Source organism: Aquarana catesbeiana, linkage group LG10 (genome assembly GCF_042186555.1).
Source record: "Aquarana catesbeiana isolate 2022-GZ linkage group LG10, ASM4218655v1, whole genome shotgun sequence".
NCBI lineage: Eukaryota > Metazoa > Chordata > Amphibia > Anura > Ranidae > Aquarana > Aquarana catesbeiana.
Window position 1 is genome coordinate 84,258,094 of NC_133333.1, and position 25,854 is coordinate 84,283,947.

At 42.5% G+C, this 25,854-nt stretch overlaps 1 protein-coding gene across 1 annotated transcript in view; it reads left to right on the forward strand.

The window, feature by feature from the left end:
- The window catches only part of SLC17A7 (solute carrier family 17 member 7), a 312,589-nt gene that overhangs the window by 66,074 nt on the left and 220,661 nt on the right, over window positions 1-25,854 (forward strand). The window contains exon 2 of the mRNA XM_073602352.1: window positions 14,447-14,699. Within this exon, the coding sequence (XP_073458453.1) occupies window positions 14,447-14,699 (253 nt within the window). The remainder of the gene's footprint in view (window positions 1-14,446; window positions 14,700-25,854) is intronic.

Genomic DNA, 25,854 nt, shown 5'->3' on the forward strand with positions numbered 1-25,854 from the left:
GTGTACTGCTCCTCTTTCTTTCCCCACTAACCACCTCCAGCAATCCTCTGAACAGCTTATTTTGCCCACACCAGTGCCCATCTGTATTGCTCCTTTTGTCCGCTCAAGCACCACTTAGTATTCCTCCTCTAGTCTGCCTTAAGCCCCATACACACGATAGGACTTTGTACAAACTTTCCCTTGGATTTTTGTACAAAGGGCATTGGCCAGAAGTTTGTCTTGCATACGGACGGCAGGACTTCTCCAGCCAACTTTCACCAAATCACGTGGTTTTTCAGCTCTTTTCCACCACCCTTTGGTCAACTTCTGTATTGTTGTCTGATATTGTGTCAATCTCGCCACTTTTATTGGCGAGATTGACACCTTGCGAGCTGGGTTCACACTGGTGCCAGGCACTGTGTTTGGTATGAATCTTGAGGGGGAACTCCACGCCAAATTTTAAATAAAAAACTGGCATGAGTTCCCCTCCAGGAGCATACCAGGGTTCACCCAAAATCCATACCAGACCCGGCAGGAGGGAGCGAGCGGCCCCCTCCTGAGCCGTACCAGGCCGCATGCCCTCAACATGGGGGGTGGGTGCTTTGGGGGAGGGGGGCCCTGCGGCAGACCCCGACAACCAACGGCCAGGGTTGTCGGGAAGAGGCCCTTGTCCTCATCAACATGGGGACAAGGTGCTTTGGGGTGGGGGGGCGCTAGGGCGCCCGCTCCCCCAAAGCACCCACCCTATGTTGAAGGCATGCGGCCTGGTACGGCTCAGGAGGGGGGGCGCTCGTCCCCACCCCCTTTCCCGAGTGGCCGGGCTGCGTGCTCGGATAAGGGTCTGGTATGGATTTTGGGGGGGACCCCACGCTCGGCATAGGGGGTTCCCCTTAAAATCCATACCAGACGTAGAGGACCTGGCATGCCCCCAGTGGGGAATTCCCTCTCTCGCTCGCCGCAATAGGAAAATGTGTTTTTCCTATTGCAGCCAGCGCGAGATGTACAGTACCCTGTCGCCGAGAACCAGCGCAATGGGTTCGCGCTGGAAACATTCTCGCGCCCGCGTACTGTAGTTTGTACAAAAGTCCAATGCTTTTGTGTACACATGATCGGACTTTGCTCCATTGGACTTTTGTTGCCGGAAAGTTTGTCCGTTCGCACAGCCAACAAAAGTCAGATGGAAACAGAAAAAGTTTGTCCGATGGGAGCGTACACACGGTCGGATGTTGCTCCAAAACAGCTAATTTGCATGTTTGTTGTCAAAAAGTCCAATCGTGTGTACGGGCCTTTACTCCTTTACTCCTTGTGTTCAGCTCACACACCACCTTCTACTGCTCCTCTAGTCTGCCTATATCTACCCAATCTGAGCTGGACTATGCTCCTCCTTCTTATCCAGAATATCCCACCCTTTACCCAATAGTGTCCAGCCAAGCAGTACTCAACATGCCAACTACAGGTTGATTTACATGGCAGCACGTGAAGGCATTTTAACAAAATAGGTAATGATCACACAGCCAATTCAACTTGCTGTTTACTTGCTGTAACTTGCTCTTTACCAAACAGGTACAAAGTTAGAAGCATGCATAACACAAAACAGGTTTAGGATAGCAAAGAGCATGCCTACACTGCAGAAAACAACAGATTATGAAGGTTGCAAAAACATAGACTCTTTACTAGTCAGGGTAACATGTGGCTGCTTAGCATAGTCTTTTTAAGATTTTATAACAACTGTGATTCTAGATTCTACTTCACTACTTAAAACAGTTCAAAACGAAAATAGCTTCTTGCACTTATCCCCATAAACAGCATTCTTCCCAGTGAAGGCAAGGGTAGCTCCGGTAACACAAGCAAACAGCCAGAAAGATGCAGGCCCAAGGACTAAAGTGCCCCACCATTAGCATTGGAATACTCTGTTAGTAATTGGGGAGCCCCCTCCCAGTAGCCGCGTCTTCTGGAGAAGCTGCATTCTATTAATCCCCAGTCCAGCTGTCTGCATGCCAATACCGACAGTGGAGGGCCTCTAATCTGGCTGCAGATGACTTGCCCATTTATCTCTGCCTCATTAGGTGTGGCTTCTCTGAGCTGCTAAAAGGGGGAAGCCGAGGAATGTATCTTCCCTGGGCATGTCCTAGAACCCAGGGAGCTGTAAGAGATGGAGTTAAAGGGGCATGTATCTGCATTATAGCATGGAGAGTAAATGGGCACACCGCTACAGCATAATGAGAAACATCTAAATCAGGCATCATTTTCTGCATCCTGAGAGACAAATGAAAATGTCATTGTGACCTTCAGCTATAGTAAATGATACTTAGGGCAGTCTTGAATATATGCAATGTTACATTATGAAACCCTTGTTTCTTACATTATGTTGCAGTGCATTTTGTTTTTGTGTTTTTAGTTTCTTCTTTTTTTTTATTACTCTATTATTATGTCCATAGAGCTGTGTACATGGTGGCTGTCTCCCTGTAAATATATTGTTTGCAAATCATGCTTTAAAATTATGCAACCATGTTCTCTTGTACTCGTTCTTTGTCAGGAAAATGTAGGTTTTAGAATTTTGCAAGTAAACTCTGCCTTCTGTCTTTCCCTGCTTATATTCTTGGCCAATGCTTACATCTATCACTACACTCAACAGTCTATTCCCTCAAATACATTTTGGTGCATAAGTTATATATAACAATGTAAACCCGAAGGAGGAAAGGGAGACAGATCTCCCATCACAATTTGGATTAGCAGCAAAGATGGGAAGTGTTATAATGGGGGATTTTAACTATCCTGACATAGACTGGGCAGAGGGAACCGCACATTCATCTAAGGCTCGCCAGTTCCTAAATGTCTTGCAGGACAATTTTATGGGTCAGATGGTAGACGCATCAACTAGAAATAAAGAGTTACTGGATACACTGATTACCAACAATACAGACCTGATCACGGATGTGGAAATACGAGGCAATTTAGGTAACAGCAATCACAGGTCAATTGGCTTCAGTATAGTTCACACAAATAGGAAACATAAAGGGAATACAAAGACACTGAATTTCAAAAGAGCCAACTTCCCTAAACTATGAGCCTTGCTAGAAGGCATAAATTGGGATAGAATCTTAGGAACAAAGAACACGGAGGAGAGATGGGTTTGCTTTAAGAGCATTTTAAATAAGGGCATTAGCCAATGCATCCCATTGGGTAATAAATTTAAAAGAGGAAACAAAAGTCTTGGATGGCTTACCTCCAATGTAAAAATGCATATAAAAGCAAAGGAGAAGGCCTTCAAAAAATACAAGAAATTCTTTAATTATGTAAACAGTAAAAAAGGGAGGACAGACCATATTGGACCCATAAAGAATGAGTAAGGACATCTGGTTACAGAGGATAGGGAGATGGCGAAGGTATTGAATGTATTCATCTCCTCAGTCTTCACAAGGGAACTAAACATTCATAAATCACCGGGACCAGATGGCTTGCACCCAAGGGTACTTAGGGAACTCAGTCGAGTAATTACCAGACCATTGTTCCTAATTTTTACTGACAGTCTACTGACTGGAATGGTACCATCTGATTGGAGAAAAGCCAATGTAGCACCAATATTTAAAAAGGGCCCAAAATACATCCCTGTGAATTACAGACCAGTTAACCTAACATCAATAGTATGTAAACTTTTGGAGGGGATGATAAGGGACTATATACAAGATTTTAGTAATGAGAACGGTATCATTAGCAGTAATCAGCATGGATTCACGAAGAATCATTCTTGCCAAACCAATCTACTAACCTTCTATGAGGAAGTGAGTTGCCATCTAGATAAAGGAAGGCCCGTAGACATGGTGTATCTGGATTTTGCAAAAGCATTTGACACAGTTCCCCATAAATGTTTACTGTATAAAATAAGGTCCGTTGGCATGGACCATAGGGTGAGTACATGGATTGAAAACTGGCTACAAGGGCGAGTTCAGAGAGTAGGGATAAATGGGGAGTACTCGGAATGGTCAGGGGTGGGAAGTGGGGTTCCCCAGGGTTCTGTGCTGGGACCAATCCTATTTAATTTGTTCATAAACAACCTGGAGGATGGGGTAAACAGTTCAATCTATGCATTTGCGGACGATACTAAGCTAAGCAGGGCAATACCTTCTCCGCAGGATGTAGAAACCTAGCAAAAAGATCTGAACAAATTAATGGGGTGGGCAACTACATGGCAAATGAGGTTCAATGTAGAAAAATGTAAAATAATGCATTTGGGTGGCAAAAATATGAATGCAATCTATACACTGGGGGGAGAACCTCTGGGGGAATCTAGGATGGAAAAGGGCCTGGGCGTCCTAGTAGATGATAGGCTCAGCAATTGCATGCAATGCCAAGCTGCTGCTAACAAAGCAAACAGAATATTTGCATGCATTAAAAAGGGGATCAACTCCAGAGATAAAATGATAATTCTCCCGTTCTACCAGACTCTGGTCCGGCCGCACCTAGAGTATGCTGTCCAGTTCTGGGCACCAGTCCTCAGGAAGGATGCACTGGAAATGGAGCGAGTACAAAGAAGGGCAACAAAGCTAATAAAGGGTCTGGAGGATATTAGTTATGAGGAAAGGTTGCGAGCACTGAACTTATTCTCTCTGGAGAAAAGACGCTTGAGAGGGGATATGACTTCAATATACAAATACCATACTGGTGACCCCACAATAGGGATAAAACTTTTTCGCAGAAGAGAGTTTAACAAGACTCGTGGCCACTCTTTAAAATTAGAAGAAAAGAGGTTTAACCTTAAACTATGTAGAGGGTTCTTTACTGTAAGAGCGGCAAGGATGTGGAATTTCCTTCCACAAGCGGTGGTCTCAGCTGGAGGCATTGATAGTTTCAAGAAACTATTAGATAAGCACCTGAATGACCGCAACATACAGGGATATACAATGTAATACTGACATATAATCACACACATAGGTTGGACTTGATGGACTTGTGTCTTTTTTCAACATCACCTACTATGTAACTATGTAACAAACATGTCTTCTTTGTTACCAGTTTGATTTGGGTATTATGGTCTTTACTCTAATTTCAATATGATAAAATATTCCTTAGGATGTGTAGGAGAGTGATAAGCAGAAGTGCTAAAGAAAGTTGAATATTCTCTATCCACTTCAGCCCCAGAAGGTTTTACCCCTTTCCTGAACAGGCCATTTTTTCAATACAGCACTGAATTAATTTAACTGACAATTGTGCGGTCGTGCAATGCTGTACCCAAATAAAATTGATGTCCTTTTTTTCCCACAAATAGAGCTTTCTTTTGGTGGTATTTGATCACCTCTGCATTTTTTATTTTTTGCGCTATAAACAAAAAAAGACTGACAATTTTTAAAAAAACACATTATTTTTTACTTTCTGCTGTAAAACATATCCAATAAAAAAATTTACAAAATCTAATTTCTTCAACAATTTAGGTCAATATGTATTTTGTTACATGTTTCTGGTAAAGAAAATCCCAATAGGCATATATTGATTGGTTTGCGCAAAAATTATAGCGTCTACAAACTATGGGATATTTTTATGGAATTTAGTAATGGCGGCAATCAGCGTTTTTTTAGCAGGACTGCGGCATTGCGGTGGACAGATTGGACACCTAACTGACACTTTTGACACTTTTTGGGGACCAGTGATCAGTGCTAAAAATATACATGGTCACTGTGCTAATGACGCTGGCAGAGAATGTGTTATCATCAGGGGCTATTAAAGGGTTAAGTGTGTTCCTAGGGGGTGCTTTCTAACTGTGGGGGGAGTGCTTTGACTGGGGAAAGAAAGAGATCCATGTTCCTGCTTAGTAGAAACACAAGATCTCTCTCTTTCCCTCTCACAGAACGGCGATCTGCCTTGTTTACAAATGACAAACCGGCGTTCTGCTTCTCTACAAATGATCGCCGGGTTCCCGCTGATTGGCTCCTGCTGTGTTCAATCACAACAGAAGCGGGTCGCCGGTGGCACGCACGCGCCCCAGACCTCACACACAGAATTACGTAGGGGGATCATGATTTTGCACAGCTGGGCCGCCCTGCCGCAGTATATATGTGGTAGGCGGTCTGGAAGTGGCTTTATGGTGTTCAGGGAAAAAATCAGAAGATGGAAGAGCTTACAATCTATTACAGCAGCCTTTCTCACCCTTTTTACCCCAGAAGAAAACTTAAAAAAATGTCCAGGTCTCAGGGAACCCCCGGTAAGATTAGTCTATTGATGGTCATTAAGAAAATACCCCCTACATTGGTGGTGACTAGTGGGAAGATTGCCCTCCTTAGAGGGGTTGCTAGAATAACACCCTTGCAGTCATGTTGTCGACTCTACCAAGTGGTGTTGGACCTGCAACTATTCAGGCACCATCAAAGGGGGGGGGGGGGTGTCAGTTAGCCACAGCTCAAGGAACCCCTTGTCATCTCTGAAGGAACCCTAGGGTTCCATGAAATGCCAATGCAAAATATGGGAGAGTATACTGTACAATCTATTAGAATATATAGGAAGATGCTGTGTGCTTTTTTGTTATACTGAAATATGTAATTAGAGTATGCCTTAGGAAGGTGACCTGTTGGGGTGGGGCCAAGAGCTGCTAATCTGCCTAGGACCTTGTTTAGTTGTTATCCTCCCCTGAAAAAACACTGTCTATATAACAGTGCATTATGATGTTAGCACAGTTCCCTACATTATTGTTAATGAGTAAAAGGGGCACCCAAATGAAGTCAGGAAGCTCTATAAGGGACAGTGTGGGAGAGGAGGTGACTATTGCAGCAGGAGCTGATTTTTTTTATCTTAATAGCTGCCGTTTAACTTCTTCCTGCTGGCCCACTGTACATAAACGGTGGGACAGGAAAAGTGCCAATGGGGGGTTGATGTAGCCGTAAGTCTCCCTGCATCAGAGGCTTGTGCACAGCTTACAGAGCATGCACCTAGGAGCCCTGTGTTTGCTGTGTCCCTTGGACACGGCAGATCACATTAACGTGTAAAGAACCAATTAAATTGGTCTTGAATAATGTGATCTCTGTGTCCAATCACAGCTATCACATGATAAACATAGGAAAGTGAAAGTAAACATTGTTTCTCTCTGCTCTCACAACCGATCTCTGTGAGAGCAGGGAGAACCAATGTTTACTTTCACTTTCTGTTACTTCAGCCTGTGAGTGTACCCTGCCTGTTACGCTGTATGTACACTCAGACTGCAACGCCAGCCTACCCACAGTGTCCCAGATCACTGCCCTCAGTACAATACAAATAAACAGTGTAGCCAACCCTCTGTCACCTGTCCCAGTGTCACCGTGCTGCTAGTAACACCATACCTCATACTAGCATTCTGATCACCGCCATACCTTATATCAGCATCCTGATCACCGCAAAACCAACTTCTTGATCATGGCCATACACCATACTTGCATCCTGATCACTACTATACCTATGCCAGCATCCTAATCAGTGCCATACCCCATACTAGCATCCTGATCACTGCCATACCCCATACCAGCATCCTGATCTCTGTCATATGCCATACCAGCATCCTGATTATTGTCATACACCATAACAGCATCCTGATCACTGCCATACCCCATACCCTTGATCTGATCACAGCCTTACCAGTGTCCTAAACACTGCATACCAGTGTCCTGACCATTGCCATACCAGGTCCTTAACACCACCATACTAATATCAGTGTCAACAGAGGCAGTGTTCATTATTGTTTCCACTGTCCTGGTGCTCCAGGACCTCCAAAAATGTGATAGGTAGTCAGGCAATTAGATGCATATTTTATGCCCCTAGAAAGCCTTAAGGCACACATTGGGTTTTGGGCCTCTCTGTGTGGCTAGGCTGTGAAAAAGTCTTACACATGTGGATATTTGCATACTCGGGAGGAGTGGCAAAATGTATTTTGAGCTGTAATCCTAAGTATGTCTATGCTGTGTATTAGAAAAATCTTAATAACTGACAGCTTTGTGTAAAAAAAAAAATAAAATTAATTTCCTTTCCACATTTTCCAAAAACTTTTGACAAAAAATGACACAGGACTCATTATGCCTCTTAAGGGGTGTTCTCTTTCCAAAACGTTGTCATTTTGTGAATGTTTTCACTGTCCTAGTGCTACAGGGCCTCCAAAAATATGATAGATAGTCAGGAAATTAGATGCATAATTTATGCCCCCTAGAATACCTCAAGGCGCTTATTGGATGTTGGACCCCTCTGTGTGGTTAGGCTCACACATGTGGTATCTCCTTACTCGGGAGGAGTAGCAGAATGTGTTTTCGGGTATAATTCTATGCCCATGCTGTGTGTGTGAGAAAAAATTGACAACTTTGTGTAAAAAAAAAATATTTATTAGAGATACGCTTGAAGTGGAAGGAGCACGCTGAGGAGCACGGAGAGTGAGGCACGGTGCGATTCGTGGGAGAAGGGGGCTCAGTCACCTTTCCCGGGGGAGAGCGAGAGGACCAAGAGAGTGAGAGGACCAGCGCCAGGATGAGAGAGAGAGGACCGGCGCCAGGGTGTGAAAGAGAGGACCAGTGGGAGGGAGAAAGCACTGACAGGAGGAGCAGCCAGAGTCAGGTGAGAGCGGGCACGGGAGTCTGAACACACACAACACACACTGACAGGAGGGTGCAAGAGCAATGACAGAAGAGTGGCTGCTTAATGACAGGAGTACAGGGGGACACACTGACAGGAGGAGCTGCAGGCACAGTGAAAGAGGGAGTAGGACACTGTGATAGGATTCACTGCAGAGGGGCTGTGTGGGCTATAGGAAGGGAGAATCTAAGGTACTGGGAGTCATTTTTAATAATTGGGAGTAAGTGGAGTAACTGGGAGCATTGGGAGTAAGTGTGAGTAACTGGGAGTATTGGGAGTATTCGTGAGTAGCTTGGTGCATTGCAGTAAGTGGGAGTAACTTGGAGTATTGGGAGTAACTGAATAACTTAGAGCATTGGGAGTAATTATGAGTAACTGGGAGTATTGGGAGTAATTTGTGAGTAACTGGGTGTATTGTGAGTAAGTGTGAGTAACTGGGAGTATTTGTGAGCAACTGGAAATATTGGGAGTAATTGTGAGTAACTGGGAGTGTTGGGAGTAATCCTGAGTAACTGGGATTATCTGTGAGTAACGGGAGTAACTGGGGGTAACTTGAGGCATCAGGAGTAACTGGGAGTAACTCGGGGTGTCGGGAGTAACTGTGAGTTACTCAGGGTATCGGCAGCAACTGTGAGTAACTCAGGTCGTTGGGAATAACTGTGAGTAACTTGAGGTATTGGGAGTAACTGTAAGAAACTCGGGGTAGCAGGAGTAACTGTAAGTAACTCGGGGTGTTGGGAATAACTAGGAGCTGCTGGAGCACTGGGGATATTGGGAGTAACTGTGAGTAGCTTGGAGCTCTGGGAGTAACTTGGAGTAAGTGGAGTACAGGGAGTAGTTTGGAATAACTTGTAGTTTAAAGTTACTTGAAGTAGTTTAAAGTTACTTGGAGTAGTCTGGGGTAACTTGAAGTACTGGGGTAAATTGGTGTAACTTGAAGTACCGAGGTAATTTGGAGTGGCTTGGGCCTAGCAATCAGTGAGATAGGAGCAAAGAGGAAGTAAAGGATTATCCCTATTAGAATAGAGGGCAAGATGTTCAACAGGATTGTTGAGGTGACCCAGTGCACATCTTGCACCGTGTATGCGTTCCTTGAAGAGCCATTGAAGGGTGAATACTGCTGTGCGAGATGTCAGCTTGTTGTTTCTCTGGAAGCAGATTCTGGATCTAGAGAACCAGGTGGCAACACTGAGAAGCATCAACAACCTGGAAAGGAGCTTGGACATTACTCAGCAGGTGCTGGTCAGTGTAGAGGGAGGAGGGGATATGGAGGTACAGGAGCCAGAGTTTGGTAGCTGGGTGACAGTTAGAGGGAGGGGTAGAGGGAAGAGCCTTAGGGAGGCTGGTCCTGAGTTGGTACACCCCAACAAATATGCCAAGTTGCGTGATGTTGGGGAAATCAGCTCAGGGGTGGCATTGCTGGAGCAGCCTCCCTCCCCTAGCTTCCAGGGGAAAGAGTGTTCCTGTAAGGAGGGGGACAAGGATACCGGCAAGGTCAGGTGGATTCTGGTGGTTTGGGACTCAATTATTACAAGGACAAACAGGGCAAGCTGTCACAAAGACCGTGATCCGTGGATTGGCTGGACAGATTACTGGATGGTACGTTGGTGCCAATGACAAAGTTAGAGGAAGGTGGGGCATCCTAAAAAAATATTTCAGGGGCTTAGGAGCTACATTGAAGACAAGGACCTCCAAGGTGGTATTCGAAAAAGCAAGAGATGGAAGTTTACTTCCTCTTTAAACGTCTTACAGGACAACTTCATGTTCCAGTTGGTGGATGCCCCAACTCGAAAGAATGCTTTACTAGATCTATTAATTACAGATAACACAGATCTAGTTGCAAATGTAGAGATAAGGGACAATTTGGGATCCAGTGATTACAGCATAATTACATTCAGCATAAATCATAGGAAAAGAGGGCACAAGGGTAGTACAAAAACACTAAACTTCAAAAGAGACAACTTTTTTGGTTTTCTAGTTTTCTGCACTCAATACTACAAGATATTAATTGGGACCAAATCCTAACATGTCGCAGGATGTAACCTTATGGTTAACAGAAGCCCATGTCCAGAAAAGACTAGAAAAGATTAACACGAATAAATCACCAGGACCGGATGGCCTACACACAAAAGTCCTCAAAGAACTCAGTCAGGTTATAGCCAGACCGCTATTCCTAATTTTTACGGAGAGCATAATGGCAGGAATGGTACCAGCTAATTGGCAAAGGGCCAACGTGGTACCAATATTAAAAAAAAGGCCCAAAACATTTATCTGGGAACTACAGAACAGTCAGTCTAATGTAAACTGTTGGAGGGGACGATAAGGGATTATATCAAAGAATTTGTTGTTGAAAACAGTATCATTAGTAGTAATCACTGCAAAAGACATGGGAGAGGCGCAAACACCTTGTACATTACCATTAACAAATGTATTACAAATACCAACACAAATGGATACTCACAAGCAGATAAAAGCAATATGTATATATGTCACACTCGATTGGATGACTGACGCATTTCCGGGGACAGACCCCCTTCCTCAGAGCTGATCCAATCCAATATTCAGTGGCTATTTATATGGTCATGCATATGGGGTCCACCTCCAAAATCAAGGTGGAGGGTAATCAGCATGGGTTTATGAAAGGTCGTTCTTTCCAAACCAATCTGTCGATATTCTATAAGGAAGTGAGCTGCCATCTAGATAAGGGAAGATTGGTGGATGTGGTGTATCTTGATCTTGCAAAAGCAAGACTGCTTAGGGGGTTTTTCATTGTCAGGGCTGTAAGGATGTGGAATTCACTTCTACAATCTGTGGTGTCAGCAGGAAGTATTGATCATTTTAAAAAACTCTTGGACGTGTATCTTATCAAGCACAGTATACACAGATACGGGATGGATTGGTGTATAGGTTGAACTGAATGGATTATTCAACCTTACCAACTATGTATTCATTTTCTTTTCACATTTTCCAAAAACTTGTAACAGAAAAATGAAGACTTCAAAGGACTCACAATGCCTCTTAAAAAATACCTTGGGATGTTTACTCTCCAAAATGGGATCATTTTGTGGGTGATTTTACTGTTCTGGTGCTCCAGTGCCTGTAATCTATGCACCTAGAAAGCCTGAAGGTGCTACTTGGATTTTGGGTCCCTCTGTGGGGCTAGGCTGTTAAAAAAGTCTCACACAAGTGGTATAGACACACTCCAGAGGAGCAGAAAATGTGTTTTGGGGTGTATTTCTAAGTCTGTCTATGCTGTTTGTTAGAAATATCTTATTAACTGACAACTTTGTCTTTCCTACATATTGCAAAAACGTACATTTTCAAAAGACCCGTTATGCCTTTCATTAAATACTTTGGAGTGTTTGCTTTCCAAAACCGAGTCATTTTGTGGGTGTTTCCCCCTGTTCTGGTGCTCCAGGGCCTCCACAAGCGTGATAGGTAGGGATGGACCAAACACCCCCCGGTTTGGTTTGCACCAGAACATGAGAACAGGCAAAAAGTTCTAGCGAACATGCGAACCCTATTAAAGTCTATGGGACACGAACATGAGTCATTTTGTGGGTGTTTCCCCCTGTTCTGGTGCTCCAGGGCCTCCACAAGCGTGATAGGTAGGGATGGACCAAACACCCCCCGGTTTGGTTTGCACCAGAACATGAGAACAGGCAAAAAGTTCTAGCGAACATGCGAACCCTATTAAAGTCTATGGGACACGAACATGAAAAATCAAAAGTGCTAATTTTAAAGGCTTATATGAAAGTTATGAAAAAAATGGAAGGATTCCCCGAAGAGTTATTTTTAGCAGCTAGGTATTCTAATCAAGAAAGTTTATATAGTTTATAATATTGTAAAATCTTTATTGGACAAAATTAGTACAAGAATGGGAATAGGATTTAAAATATGAGTTCTGGCTACAGGTTACATAGTTACATAGGATACATAGTAGGTGAGGTTGAAAAAAAGACACAAGTCCATCAAGCCCAACCTATGTGTGTGATTATATGTCTGTATTACATTGTATATCCCTGTATGTTGTGGTCGTTCAGGTGTTTATATAATAGTTTTTTGAAACTATCGATGCTTCCCGCTGAGACTACCACCTATGGAAGGGAATGCCACATCCTTGCCACTCTTTTGCCCTGTACACACGGTCAGATTTTCTGATGGAAAATGTGTGATAGGACCTTGTTGTCCGAAATTCCGACCGTGTGTGGGTTCCATCACACATTTTCCATCGGAATTTCCGACACACAAAGTTTGAGAGCTTGCTATAAAATTTTCCGACAACAAAATCCGATCGTGTGTATACAAATCCAAAGTGCCACGCATGCTCAGAATAAATTAAGAGACGAAAGCTATTGGCTACTGCCCCGTTTATAGTCCCGACGTACATGTATTACGTCACCACGTTTTGAACGATCGGACTTTCTGACAACTTTGTGTGACCGTGTGTATGCAAGACAAGTTTAAGCCAACATCCGTTGGAAAAAATCCTAGGATTTTGTTGTCGGAATGTCCGATCAATGTCCGACCGTGTGTACAGGCATTACAGTAAAGAACCCTCTACGTAGTTTAAGGTTAAACCTCTTTTCTTCTAATTTTAATTTTAGTAAGGTGTGTACAGTCATGTTCCACTACAGCTGTCAATTATTACACAGTACAACTATCAATTGACAGTACATTACAAGAATGATATCCACACGAACAACCCTAGGGGTGGCTCCACCGTTGCCTATATAACAGCTGTTACAGCCAAAAGGCAGCAGTCACTGGGAGGCCTTCCATCGAGGCGGAGCGTTTTTATTTATTTTTTCTATTTTTCGAGTCCGTCGGGCAGGGTTATTGAAGATGGATGGACATCGCGGGACACTTTTCTTTTCTTTTTTAATAAAGGAATTGTCAAAAACTGTCTGTTGTGGTTTTTACTTTTTGACAACTTTTTTGTTGACACTTTTTTTGGTGAATGGGTAGGGGTACAATGTTCCCATGATACCCATTCACATGGGGGGAGGGGGTGGGATGTGGGGGGCCCCTTGGTAAGGGGCTTCCAGAGTCCGCTAAGCCCCCCCGTCCGCAGACCCCAACAACCAATGGCCAGGGTTGTCAGGAAGAGGCACCCCAAAGCACCCCCCCATGTTGAGGACAAGTGGCCTGGTATGGTTTGGGGGGGGGCGCTCGCTCATCCCCGCTTTCCTTCTTGCTCAGATAAGGGTCTGGTATGGATCTTGGGGGGGACCCACGTCAATTTTATATAAATTTTGGTGTAGCCCCAATGCTATTTTTTTTTATTTTGGCGTGAAGTTCCCCTTAAAATCTATACCAGACCCAAAGGGCCTGGTATGGATTTTGAGGGGACCCCATGCCGTTTTTTTTCTTAATTCTGTCATAGGGTTCCCCCTCTCTCATCTGTCCCCCCCTTTCCTGGCATGCCAGGTTGATTGCTCGGATATGGGTCCGGTTTGGATTTTGGGGGGAACCCCACGCCAATTGTTTTTAAAATCTTGGCGTGGCATTCTCCTTAAAATCTATGCCAGACCCAAAGGGCCTGGTATGGATTTTAGAGGGAACCCCATGTGTGCGCTTGTAAGACCGCTGCGCAAACAAATACAGTTTGACAGAAAGTATTGCAACGACCGCTATTTTATTCTCTAGGGTGTTAGAAAAAAAAAGTATAATGTTTGGGGGTTCTAAGTAATTTTCTAGCAAAAAAAAAACAGTTTTTAACTTGTAAACAACACATCTAAAAAAAAGGCTCGGTCCTTAAGTGGTTAAACCCCTAAAATGATGCAAAAATATCTGAACACTAATGTATATATAACTTGTAAGTAGCATCCCTGTAATGTGGTACTGTTGGCATCAGACAAGTTTCAAGATTATATATTGTTCATTACAGGATATTGGAGAAACGACAGAAAACTGGAGAAACAATCGAGCTTACAGAAGAAGGGAGGCCTGTGATAAAAACTGAGAAACGCCTGCCTGTAGTAGACTGTACATGTTTTGGACTTCCCCGTCGGTATATCATTGCCATCATGAGTGGATTGGGGTTCTGTATATCATTTGGCATCAGATGCAACCTTGGAGTGGCCATCGTTAGCATGGTGAATAATAACACAGTATACAAAGGGAACAAGCTCGTTATGGAGGTAAGATCCAGCCTTAAATTCTCTTGGTTAGTATTAAAAATTCACCAGCCAATACAACAGTGTCTGGAGACAGCATGACATTTGTGTCTTCTTCTTGCATTGATCTGATTCTTTGTAATGTTTGTGAGAAGACCATCCAACATTTCTTCAAGGCAAGCAGTCTGGCTGGCTCCTGGGGCTAGGGGAGGGACAAGAAAACATTCAGTCAGGAAATTTTTTCTCACTTAGGACTTGTTCATTCTATGTACATTGAGCTGCGTCAACCTGTACTAATTCAAGCAGGGTCAATGCAACGGCACACAGAAAACAATTATTTTCCCTGTTTACACCATGTGTGTGGTGTGCTGCATAAAAATGCAGCATGACTACATTGTTTCACGCAACACACAATAGAGGCAATTCACTAAAGGATTCTGCATGTAATATGAAGGTCACATTACTCATTTTCAGAACATTTGCAGAGACAATTCATCAAAGTAAAATATTGAATTCGAGGTAAATACCACACATTTGTTAAAAATGTAAGGTAAATGCAACAAAAAAAAGAGAAATATCATCAATCATTAGAAGTCAATTCACTCAAGAAACACACGCATTTGCTATTTATTACCTGGTGTAGGCAGCCAGTTTTTTTACTAATGCACAAAATAACAAATGCGGGGAACTCTGCACTGGCTAATAAGTTCAAAACACAGTGTGCTTACGATCGGCAACGGTTGCCAGTATTAACTTAACAACACCCAAAATGCAGGTTGCAAATGCAGTGCACTTGTCTGCACCGGATCACAAAGTACAGTAGTACCATGCAAACCGGTTGCTGTGCGTTTTGTAAAGTAGTGCATGCACCACTTTTGGTGTGGTACAGCATGATTTCAACCAATTCACATGAATGGCCTGAAATCACACTGCACCCAGATTGCATGTGAATCACATACGTGCTGTGCATTTTTGTGCGATTCATTGTGTGAACCAGCCCTAAGCTCAGGAATGGAAATAAATTATAACATTTCACAAAAGGGAGATCAATCTGTCAATGTTTTCACAGATTTACAATATTTCTGTGTGCATTCATTGACAGGGCTCAGGTAAGTTAAAGGTGTGTGTGTGTGTTTGGGGGGGGGTGGGGGGTGGTGATGGGGTATGCTGATTCCTAAACATTTTTATCTTAATAGGGAATATTTTAAGGCAAAAACAATTTTAGACTTTAGAACCACATGCCGTATTCATCTCTTAAAACGTTTGTTACCCTAACACTTCATATTCCTGATATGTACCTGGTGTACTATATATTTGTATGAAAACGTCTCCTGTTCTCTTTGTATTGCTTTCTTTGTGTGAAAGTGTGTGAAAACCCTGCTGTTCCTGCCACTCCCCCTGCTTTGCTTTCCAATTAAAAACTGACCACACTAAGCAGGAGAGCACAATGTGGTCAGATCTCTAGCTATACTGGGAAGTCAGTGTGTTCTCCTCCAATGATCAGACTTGTCCTGGCATGCCCCCACTGCATAGCCATTCACTGGGAAGCTCAGTCTGTTGCTGCTTCTCCTCCCTCTAGCTCTTATGCAGCTGAGAACAGAGGGGATGTGATCATTTATAAAAAAAATGGAAAAAGGGTAATTATATATATATTTTTTTATATCTATACAAAAATGTTTCGCCTTTCATTTTTTATTTTAAACTGAATGGATTGTTTTAAAAGGTGAGGGTTTATAATCACTTTAAGCTGGCCATACAAAATGCAATTTTCTTGTACAATTTTACTTTAGATTTACCAAAATCATACACTATGCGGTAAAACATAAACACTTTAATTTGTATGCGATCAGGCAGGCCCTTGCACTACATAGTTGAATGCAAATCAAAAAAATTTAATAAGAGAATTGCATAAGGTATGGCCAGCCTTAGTGAAATGACCCCAATGTGTTATAACATATAAAAGAGCATCACAGCACACTGTTGTTCATAGAGTTAAATAGAGTGTTTAAAAATGAAAACAATTAAAGATTGCAATGTGCTGTTGCAATGCATGGTAGCACAGGTACATAACAGACACCATCGTGCACGCTTTATGTTGTGCATAGTTCACAGGTGTGAATGAGCTTTTAGCACAGTCCACATCCAACCTAGTTCTTTAAAATGATCAAGCCTATGTATTAAGCTGGCCATATTCAGTCAGATGGGCCTGATGCAGTCAGAAGGAGTCACTTGGTTTCCTCATTCAAACTAAGTAGAATGGATGGCCGCATCTCCCCTGCCTGCAATTGTATTCTGACCGCTGGTGCATGCGGTGGCTGGAGCATGGTTAGAATTTTGACTGTTTTACCGGAATCATTCAAAATTCTAACAATGTATAGCCAGCTTTAAGCGAGAAGTTAACAGATACACATGAAGAGATTTAAATCCCAAATATGAAGCAGCATTTTTAGTTTGTCTTTTTCAGTGTTTATATGATTATTTTTTTTATTTGGCCGTTTGTTTGTTTTAATGATGTAGGTGTATTTTCATGGAAACTTAGATACAGGTGCTGCAATTGTTCCTGTTTCTTAGAATACAAGTTGCCTGATTGTCTGTAAGTACTTTGTAAGTCACTGATCAAAAGAAGTCTGCAAATTAGAAAGCCAGAATAAAGTGAGAACTGATTTGTATACATTTTCCAGGTCAGAGCCTCAGAAACAAAACAAAACAGTGAAGCCATTGGAACAGCATGGCAGCCAGACAGCTAGCATTTTGTGGAGTAGAGGTCATAGTCAGCAGCCTCTGTATTCCCCTACTACAAATTAGCTGTGAAATGATGTTGGTTGGGGCCTAAATTCAGCCCTGATACACACAGCAAAAAACATTGCACGTAGCCAAAATGTGCTAAGCAGTCATTGCAGCACTCAAGATTAGGATTTGGTACTATTATCAACTTAGCAAAGTTCTGCCATTTTAATGATACATGTGAACAGACCACAGTGGCGTTTGCTTTTGTATTATAATGAGGCTGATAGAGGATGAACATTTCACAACAATTTATGTATGGCTATGCATTCTGGGATAATTAAATGCTGACATTGAACATTCCAGAGTAGAAACAGTATATACAGTATGTACCTGTATATAATAAGTATGAAATGTAACCTGTATGTAATTCATAATCATAATTATTTAACAATGTTGATGACTAAAAATGTTGGTGGAGTCTGCAAAAAAGAGCACAACAAATGCCAAAATACTGATCTTGCTCCTGTACCACTGCACCTGTGTCACTCTGACCTAAAATTGCCACCTAGCCAGTAAAAGCATGATTTCTAGTTAACAGAAAATAAATTATTATAAATAATGTGTGAATTCACATAATTTGCCTATGCTCCCAGGCACAGTAATACAACAGTAATAGCTACCGTTGGGTTGATATCCTCTGCTGCACTCTAATGCCCCGTACGCACGATCAGATTTTCCGACAACAAATGTTGGATGTGACCTTGTTGGCAGAATCGAACATTTGTTGTCGGACTTTCCGCCAACAAATGTTGGCTAGAAGGTTCTCAAATTTTCCCGACAACAAATGTTTGTTGTCGGACTTTCCGATCACGTGTACACAAGTCCGTCGGACAAAAGTCCATGCATGCTCGGAATCAAGTATGAGCCGGAAGCGCTCGGTCTTGTAAAACTAGCGTTCGTAATGGAGACATCACGTACGTCTTGTACGTCACTACGTTTGTAATTGTTGGCCAACATTTGTGTGACCGTGTGTATGCAAGACAAGTTGGAGGCAACATCCTTCGAACAAAAATCCACCGTTTTGTTGTCGGAAAGTCCGATCGTGTGTACAGGGCATTAGAGTTGCTCACTACAGCCTAAAATTAAGGCAAGAAATGTGTTCTGGTCAATACTGGTAGGCCAACAGTATACCCTTCCATATGCAGCAATAGCAGTTATCTTACCAGCCATTGTTATGGTAAAGGAGGCGAGCAGTGAACTGAAATAGTCTTTAACTGGTTTTGCAGCAATTACATAGTTACATAGTTAGTAAGGTTGAATAAAGACACCAGTCCAACCTGAGTGAGTGTGGGTGCATGTGTACAATCATCCCTATTTTTTGTTTAAGGTACCCATATAGCACCACCAATTCACGCAGCACTCCACACACCCACATCGGTCCCTACCCTCAAAGAGCCCACAATCCATGGTCCCCAACTCACATTCATATACTAGGGCCAATTTTGAGCAGAAGCAATTAACCTACCAGCATGTCTTTGGAGTGTGGGAGGAAACCGGAGTACCCGGTGGAAACCCACGCAAGCACGGGGAGAACATGCAAACTCCAGGCAGGTAGTGTTGTGGTTGGGATTTGAACCAGCAACCCTTTTTACTGCTAGGCGAGAGTGCTAACCACTACACCACTGTGCTGCCCTAATCTCAATCTCAATGTTATACAGTATATAATCCATTTATTCTGTATTATTCCTGCAACTTTTTAAGGAAGGAAAGTTGAGGATATGGGTGAAACACTCAAGAGGCCCAATCCACAAATCTTTAACACAAGGAAAGAAATCTTTGTTTTGCCCACGTGACTGTACTTTTCAAATCACATTGGACTTTTGTGAAAATTAGGACATCAGCACCATGCTGTCTTTCACAGGTTTGGAGCAGTAGCTAATTGACAGCAATTATTAAATGTGAAAGAACACAAAGCTGATAGCTGTAGAATGAATGACACAAAGCGGATTGTTGCATATTCTCTAAAGCCTGTAGAATATTTAGAGAGAACCACTTTAGAGAATATACAACAGTCCGCATTATTATTAGTATTTATATTTTAAATCACTATTCTCCATTGCTTTCCTCAAGTGCCACTAGCAGTCTAAGTTTTCTAGATTTCAGTGTACAATAGAAGTACAATTAGGATCAGTCTATCCAAAACATAATTGCATCTATGATGGTGCCAGTGAAGTAAATTATCATCTGGCATCATGTATTTGCTGAGAGTAACATTTGCCCTTTTACATTCTTTATAATTAGGGATAAAATGTCTGTAAATTTGATTTTGCCACAAGAGTAGTGTTTTTATGTTTGTCAAATAGTAAAAAAAAAGCAAGATGTGAAGGTATTTCGTAAATGAGAACATTTTTGGGGAATTTTTGTTATTTTTATTCACATGATGTGTGATCAGTAATCATGGTCATTCGTGCTGTGCTGAAAAAAATATATCCAGAAAATTTAGAGACAATAATCATTTATTTTTATTTTTTTATAAGAGTTTTATTGAAGAAAAAGTAGGCACAATACAGGGCAATTAACAGGCAAAGTCAAAATTCACATATCACAACAAAAAGATACGTGCCATACTTGGGGAGGACCAACATGGTCTACAAAAGCAAGGAGGAAATGGCTTGCGAAGCAACATTGGGGAGTGTATGTTAACACATCACAATGACCAATCATACTAAAAAAATAGATATATTCTGTCAGGAACACTCAAAAGGCAGGGCAAGGACTATTAGACCCCATACACACTATTAGATTTTCTGCAGATTTTTGTCTTCAGATTTACCAAAACCATATAATATGAGGTCAAACCTTAAGCGTTTCAATTTGTATGCAATCAGGCAGGCCCTTGCACTACATAGTTTTGGTAAATCTGAAGACAAAAATCTGCAGAAAATCTAATAGTGTGTATGGGGCTTTATAATAAAGTGGTATTCTTGGCAGGGTTGAATATGGAAAGGAGTAAAGAAAAGCAAGTCAAAGCTGTAGCAAAGAGAGAGGAAAGGGGGGGGGGGGATAAGGAGATGAGAGAGGAGGAAGTAAAGTGCACAGGAGTCAGGGTATGGAAAAGGGACTCGTTCAATCTCCCACCCCCTGCAGGAGGATAACTGATGAGACCTAGTGTGATTTAAGAGCACAGGAGAGGACATCTGGGGACATACTGTAGGTGATGAAGGACCATATATGCCCTTGGCGCACAATGGTGCCGTAGGGGCATAGGTATTGAAACACAGGGGTCATTTTAAAGTGAGTCCAGCAGCACCAAATTGAGGTAAATTTGGACAAGCATTCTCAGGAGATCGCAATCAGTTCCTCAATCTCTTCCATTCTGTCTATTCTCCGAGGCCATTCCTCCACTGTCAGAGTTATGGTTGAGAGCCAGTGACAGGGGGTGCAGTGCCTCACTACAGTGATCATGCAGTGATGCGGTGATCATGAACATCTCAAGAGATTTATTATAAGTGTTCCTATGATTAGATGAATGGTGTAGGAGATAGTGTGCTGGTGAAAACTTCAATGTCGACGTCGTAAACGCAGTAATTATTTAATTTACTTTTTTTAAGAAGGGCAGAACCTTGGAACGCAAGCACCAAATATGAATCAATGACCCTTTCTCCTGCTTGCACCTCCAGCAGAGGTTAGAGACAGTGAGGTAACGATTGTGAAGGAGAGACGGAGTCTTGTACCAGCGTGTATAGAGCTGGTATCCACACTCTTATGAAGCTACATTCAGAGAGCCTTTGTAAATGAGAATGCACATGGGTTCCCATTCCTCTGGAGAAAGGGAGATACCCAGATCCCATTCCCATGTTATGCTGGAGCTACTCTGTTGAGCCGAAAGGTCACCAAATGATGAAGAGTACAGAGTCAAAATTATATGTCTCTGTGGTTGTTTCCTGCCACAGAGGGTCTTGGGTGGGGTTAGCAGTCTTGTCCAGGTTGCAGGCAAGCCCTGGGAACACAGGAAGTGTTTTATTTGGGTATACGTCCAAAATGGTAGGGTGAGGGAGGTGTTCAGGGCAGCAAGAGAGATAAGCTTCCCCCCGCTGAAAAAACTGGGATGCTCAAATGTCTTTGTGTGGCAAGATAGATGATAGGAAAGCTGAGAACATGCGTAAGACATAAGGGAGTTAGGGGCGCAAGTTCAAAGTGGTAGGGCAAACAGGAAGGAACTGGATGGAATTTTTGGGTAGGCATCAAGCGTTGGCCCTATAAAAGGGGGTTTCTTTAGTCTCCATGGCAAGGGGGTGCTGTAGAAGCCAAGGGAGGTTTTTAAGTGGTTGCTGGATCTTGGCCTGTTTGAGAAAAACCCAACATTTCATCTTGTCATGGACATTATTCTACAACGCAAGTAAGAAGGCATGCAAGTGAGAAGGCATGCCTGGTGGTAGCTTTGGATATCTAGAAGGCCAATACCAACTCTGTGTTTGGGAAGAGTGAGACTAGAGTATTTGATTCTCTGAGGTTTTTCCTTGACAGATGAAATTAGAGCTTATACTCTTAAAGTTTCCAAAAAAGGAAGGAGGGAGGTGTATGGGGATTGCTTGCATAAGGTAGAGAAAACAGGAAAGATTGATAATTTTATTGGCTCTGCCAAACCAGGACACTTGCAGGTTTGCCCAACTCTGCAGGTCTCTATACATGTGATCTAAAGCAATCAGGAATCTCCGAGAATACAGTTCCGACAAGGATACGGGGATCTGATTACCTACTGTAAGTAGGTGATCACTTCTGGAGCCCATGTGAAGGGGAAGTTAGATTTTCAGAGGTAAACCAAGTTCTCTAGTCAAGCGCAGACGATTTTGTATAATTTATTTTTAAATTGGAGATGTGATGGAAATGTTCTAGATCCCGGAGTAAGCAGGGCAAGGAAACATGGGGTTAAGATAAGATAAGATAGAGCAAAATATCATCTGCAAACGCTGATAACTTATACGTGCAGTCCTTTACTTCAATTCCCTTGATGTCAGAGTTACGACGAAAACTGTTTAGGAAAGGTTCCAACGTCAACACAAATAGTAGGGGAGAGAGAGGGCAGCCCTATCTAGTGCCATTGCTGAGTCAGAAGGCATCCAACAGGTGACCATTGACACAAACACATGCTGTAGGGTTATGGTACAATGCTCAGATGTATGTGTACATACGAGGTAATAGCGCAATACAATGGAACACCATCTCCATATAATCCCAGGCCACACTGTTGAATGCTTCTCAGCATTGAGCGACGGTAAAAAACCCTTTTGCCGCGGGAGGTTAGCCAGTGATGTAAGTTCAAAGCTTTGGTGATGTTGTCGCGACCCTCCCTGCCCGGGACTTAGCTAACTTGGTCAGTCGAAATAAAAGAGGAGAGTAAAGGGAGCAGTCTATTAGCTAGTACTTTTGCAAAGATTTTGACATTTACGTTTATTAAGGAGATTGGGCAGTAGTTGGAGACCTGAGTTTCATCCTTACCTTCTTTTGTTATAACGACAATGTGGGCCTCTAGAAGGTGAGGCAGAGACGAGGAGGAGGGTAGAGATCTAAATGCAGTCAGAAAGCTAGATTTTAGGAAGTCAGTGAAGATTTTAAAGTGATGCAAAGTTAGGCCATCAGGCCCAGGGCTCTTGCCCGACTTCATATCTTTCAATGCTTTATCAAATTCATCAGATGTGAGAGGGACCTCCAGTTTTCATGCAATCGCCGCGGAAAACGGTTTGGAACTGTACTGCTGGAGGAAGTCATTGATAAGGTTCTCATACTCAGCTTTAGCTTAAGGGGTCGTGGGGGCTGGGAGGTTGTACAGTTCCTTCTAGAACTGCTTGAATTGGGCAACAATTGGCTCTTTCAATGAGTGGAGCTCACCTTTGGAGTCTCATATGTGGTGAATTGACCAGGAAGGTTTCTTTGCCTGCACCACTTTGGCTAAGAGTCTCCCACATTTATTGCCGTACTCGTAGAAAATCTTACTGCTTAGAAGAAATTGCCTCTTTGTTATTTATCCCTAGTTCCTCAAGTAGTTGGGTCCTGGCCCAAACTAGGTCCTGGTAGGTGGTGATTGCCCTGGTCTGCTTTTAAAGGGCCTCTAGGGAACGGATTCAGGAAGTCAAGAAGGAAATCAGGGCTTGGTATGTTTTTTTCCTCTTGGTCTCCAAAACTAGGGATTTGCCCCGGATAACACATTTATGTGCCTCCCATTGGGTAAGGGGTGAGACATCTGTCATGTTGTTTCATGCAAAGAAATCTTGGATGCAGGAGGTGAGATGTTGTATGTCGGTGGGATCTTTGAGTAGAGCGGCATTAAGTCTCCACAATTTGGACCTGGTGATTTCCTCAGGGACTGATAGCATTACTGTTATTAGGTTGCGGTCGGACATTACCATGGCTTCGGTCATAGCTTTCTGAAGAAAGGGGAAGTCAGCCTGGGACAGGAAGAAGTAATCGAGTCTAGATTGCTTTTGATGCAAGGCGGAAAAGTACCGTAAGTTTAGTCTCACCCTTGCATGCTCAGTATGCGCCACGTGTCATGTAACTGGAGCCCATGAAGCTGTAGTTTAATTTGACAGAGAGCTCTAAATGGTAAGACCGATGTCCCTGATGAGGTGTCAAGAAGAGGATCAGTAGGGACATTGAAATCACCCCCCAAAAGGAGAATTCTAGAGGCAAAGGCAAAAAGAAGTTCCCCAATTTGGTGAAAGAACGACACTTGTTTAGTATTAGTGGCATAGATGTTCACTATCGTAATTGGTTGTGTTCCAAGAATGCCCTTGAGGAATAAGTAACCTCAATGTTTCCATTTTTAGTGTATTTTACTTTTCTATATATTTGTTAAAAAAAACAACAAATACACTAAAATTTCTACAGTGTACCGTTTAGTTAAATATTAATGGTGCCATTTTCACATCTATTGTCTAAAACACCTTAACTAATAAAAACAAAATGACACCTAACAACAAACAACAGAACTCTCAAAACATTAATGAAAGAATTTAGGAGCCACTCAAAGACCTAAGCCTTGGGTTAAGTCATGCATCCCTCATTTGAAAATGTGACACTGACTTAGGAAAGGAGGAGATACACATGCTAGTACAGGAGACAGTAGTATGATAGTAACGGATTTGAAAGATATACTGTAGAATTGGCAGGAGGCGGAGCCTAGCAGAGCAGACATGCATTGTTAGAGCTCCACACTGCTGAGGAGAGAAGAGAAGGACAAAGCGGAGCCTGCAGGCTCAAAAGGTATCCATTTGAACCTTTTTGCCCCAGGGAACAAACTGTGAAAGTTTGGGCAGGAAATATGGTACTGGGAGGAAACCGTGGCAGAAATAAAAATCACCTCACAAAGAGCTCACAGGCACTCACTGCAGCTGAAGCAGCTCCAGTCACCTCACAAGATACAGCATCAGGGCGCTCTCACAGACAGAAAATGTCACAGCAAGACTCTCCATTTGAGTCAGATACAGAACAAATCCTCTCACAAACTTCTCCACAAGCCTCCTCAGTATCCCCAGTAATATTATTACAATTTGAAAAGATGCTTCATAAGGCTTTAAAACAAACCTCAGACCAAATAACAAAAAGCCTAACCAAAGAAATAAGAGAGCTGGGAAACCGCACCGCAGCCTTAGAAATAAAAATGGATGAAATTGAAATTACAACCCAAGAAAATATAACAGAATTGGAACAATTAAAAAAAGAGAATTTAATACTTCAAACTAAGCTTGAAGATTACGAAAATAGAGCCAGACATTCAAACTTGCGCATAAGGGGAATACCTGAAACTGTGACAGACCTGCAATCTACTATTACTGCTCTATTACAAGAACTAAAGCCAGATATCCCTATTGAACGTTTAGAACTGGACAGAGTACACAGAGCCCTCACAGCCAAAAAGAAAGATGGACCCCCACGTGATATAATCACAAAATGTCATTATTACAGAACGAAAGAACAAATACTAATTGCTGCAAGAGAAAAAAAGGAACTTAATTTTCAAGGACACAATTATCAAATTTTTGCTGACCTATCCCAACTTACTATTACTAAAAGACGATCCATGAAACCCCAACTAATGGAACTGCAACGCCACAACATTATGTATCAATGGGGCTTCCCCTTTTCAGTCAGATTTAACTACCAAGGTACAATTTACAGAAGCAGATCAGCAGATGAACTACAACAAACCCTTTTAAAATTAAATCTGACAGAACCCACAAGCAGCAACACTCCCACACGCAGAAGAATGGCGTCATCTTCACCTTCAGGCAGCACCCAGAAAATTTCAGAACAAAATGGGAATCATCATTCTCACAAAAGAGGCCGTTATGCCACATCATCCATGGACCAAGAAGATTCAATGGACTGACATCCTAATTCCTGATATCTCTTCATTTATTATACTAAGAGATGGTTCTCTATAAAAAACCTA